Source organism: Babylonia areolata, chromosome 8 (assembly GCF_041734735.1).
Source record: "Babylonia areolata isolate BAREFJ2019XMU chromosome 8, ASM4173473v1, whole genome shotgun sequence".
Classification (NCBI taxonomy): Eukaryota; Metazoa; Mollusca; class Gastropoda; order Neogastropoda; family Buccinidae; genus Babylonia; species Babylonia areolata.
Genome location: NC_134883.1, coordinates 23,307,104 through 23,309,603, shown reverse-complemented (window position 1 = coordinate 23,309,603; position 2,500 = coordinate 23,307,104). Strand labels below are relative to the sequence as shown.

Below are 2,500 nucleotides of genomic sequence, written 5' to 3'. Positions count from 1 at the left end.
AATTTTTATCTCAAACAGTTAGTTTGCTGTTCCGAGTTGTGGACTCTGGCAAGTAGGCTAAAAACAGTTGCTGATGTATAAAAGAGGTTTCAGTGATACAAATGCGATCGACTTTAAAAGTAAAAGCACCCAGAGTTGCTTCTCGAAATTACAGTTTTCTACATTTTTTCCCATTCACTTTTTCCACGTGCAGCACTTAAAACCGACTTTAGATATGGCAAACGTATAAGATAAACTATTTTCTAAAAATTGTATTAAAAAAAAAAAAAAAATCACTTTTCTGCCTTTTGTTCTCCACACTTTGAGGATTGTCGTCACCTCTACAACGTTTTGATGGACTGATTTCACTTTTAAAAAAAAATGCAGTTGTACGATTAATTTAATCGAAAGATGTCTCAGTACTGATCGCATTTTCCCCCGTTCTTTTACGACTTAGTGAGTGGAAGTTTAGAGAGAAAGAGAGAGAGAGAGAGAGTGAGAGAGAGAGAGAGAGAGAGAGAGAGAGAAAGAGAGAGAGTGTGTGTGTGTGTGTGTGAGAGAGAGAGAGTGCATCCGAGTGCGAATATCCGCTTGGTGTGTGTCCAGCGGATTGTGGAACTCGAGAGCTGTAAACTGAGATACATGTGTTGGATGGGTGTGCCAATTATTTTCCTTTTTCGTAGAGAACTATTTGAGTATGATTATGTCTATGTATGTGTCTGCCTTTATATTATATTGTTTTAAGAGAGGGGTTACTGTGATAATGGCTGGGTAAGTGAACAAAGACAATCAGCATCATTTCTGAACAGTCAGCCTATTTGGGATACGATAATCACTGGGGGTATAATCCGAATTTCCTATATTAAAAAAGGGGTTAAAGAAAAAAGTCCTTTCATCTACACCCTTCTGACAAAATTGATTAATGAAAAGAAAGGAGGTAATGATATCTACGTTTTCAACACATTTTTTGGGGGGGACAATATGTTACCCTTTCCGCGTCCGTTGCCAAGACAGTTTTTCAACACAACAAAAAAGTACACGGCAACATGAGGGAAGAAAAGCAAAACAAGAACAAACAAACAGCGGGAGCAAGACACACTCACACAGAACTGCTGCCCGCGACCTGCGGAGACTTGAGGCTGTTGATGATCTCACGGTACAGCCGCTCGCCAACAGACCCTTGCTCCAGGAGGCCGCGGATCTTGCCGTTCACCATCTGCACGGGCAGGTGCCTCCGGATGCACTGCTGCCCCATCGGGTCCCCCGATAGCAGAGCGTAGCACCGCAGCATGTTCTCCATCAGAGCCGCGGGCGGCGACCTGTTGCTGGCCAGCTTGAGGACCAGCAGCTCCAGGGATGTCACGGCCTTCAACAGCCACAAAGGTCTGTCGCAGATGGACCGGAGGCCTCTCCCCTCCGCCAACAGCCTCTGTACCACGTAGGTGGAGGCCGTCTTGCAAGGGTCGCAGGCCGTGTCCATCAGGGAGAACATGTGGTCAAAGATGTTGATGTCGAGGAGGTGCTCCAACGCCTCGGGCTGCTCCGTCCTCGCCAGGGCCTCCACCAGCCCTACGCTGGTCTGCCGGAGCTGTTGGAAGGGGGCCGACTTGTCCACGGACTTGAGGAAGGGGAGCACGTGCTTGAGGAGGCCTTGCTGCAGGAAGTGGGCGCGCGTGTCAGGGTGTACGGCCACCAGCTTCAGCAGCTCCAGCGCCTCGCACACCATCCGCGACTGCTCCGGGGAGATCCCCGGGGGGTTGGCGGGTGGGCTGATGGCCGGCACGATCTTGTCCAGCACCTCCACCAGCCCCAAGATGGGTGCGGACTGGTTCATACACAGCACGGGCAGCTCCGGGACCAGGTCCCGGTAGTACATTAACCGGTTCATGGCCTCCGCTCTGGTTTTGGAGCTGCCGAGGTCCTTGACCCAGTTCTCGATCCTGGTTTTGTCCACCGTGGCTCTTCTGGGCGGTAGGGCACTGCCAGGGGTCTTGCGCTTTCGACTCATGTTTGCTGTCACCTGCTGAAATAAAACTGGACCCCCAAAAAAAACTGTTTCAGAAGAACAGAAGAAAATAGTAAAAAACTCAGAATTTACAACAAGAACAAGAGAGGGTGGACAGAAGTGTGGGTGAGACGCAAAAAGAGAACGATGTCGCACAAGAAAGGCAGAAAAGGGCACAAAATAAACAGAGCAGAAAAAAGAGGGGGGAAAGAAATCCAACACACACACACACACACACACAAACGCACACACACACACACAAACGCACGCACGCACGCACACACACACACACACACACACACACACACAGCGAGAGAGAGAGAGAGAGAGAGAGAGAGAGAGAGAGAGAGAGAGAGAGAGAAGCTAAAGAAGGATCATGGAAAAGTGTAAACTGAAACAACAGAAAAAAGTAGGGGGGAAGACGAGGAGAAGGAAAGGAAGAAGAAATGAAACGAAACAACGGCAAAAAAGCCAAAAAAAACCCAAAAAAAACCCCCAGAACCCGAAAAAACAAAA

The 2,500-nt window shown here is 48.4% G+C and overlaps 1 protein-coding gene across 1 annotated transcript; it reads right to left on the bottom strand.

The window, feature by feature from the left end:
• Positions 1 to 1,078: 1,078 nt before the first annotated feature.
• Positions 1,079 to 1,987, bottom strand: LOC143285241 (CCR4-NOT transcription complex subunit 9-like). The gene has a single exon (XM_076592499.1). The coding sequence runs from the start codon at positions 1,985 to 1,987 to the stop codon at positions 1,079 to 1,081; it is 909 nt and encodes a 302-aa protein (XP_076448614.1).
• Positions 1,988 to 2,500: the final 513 nt, after the last annotated feature.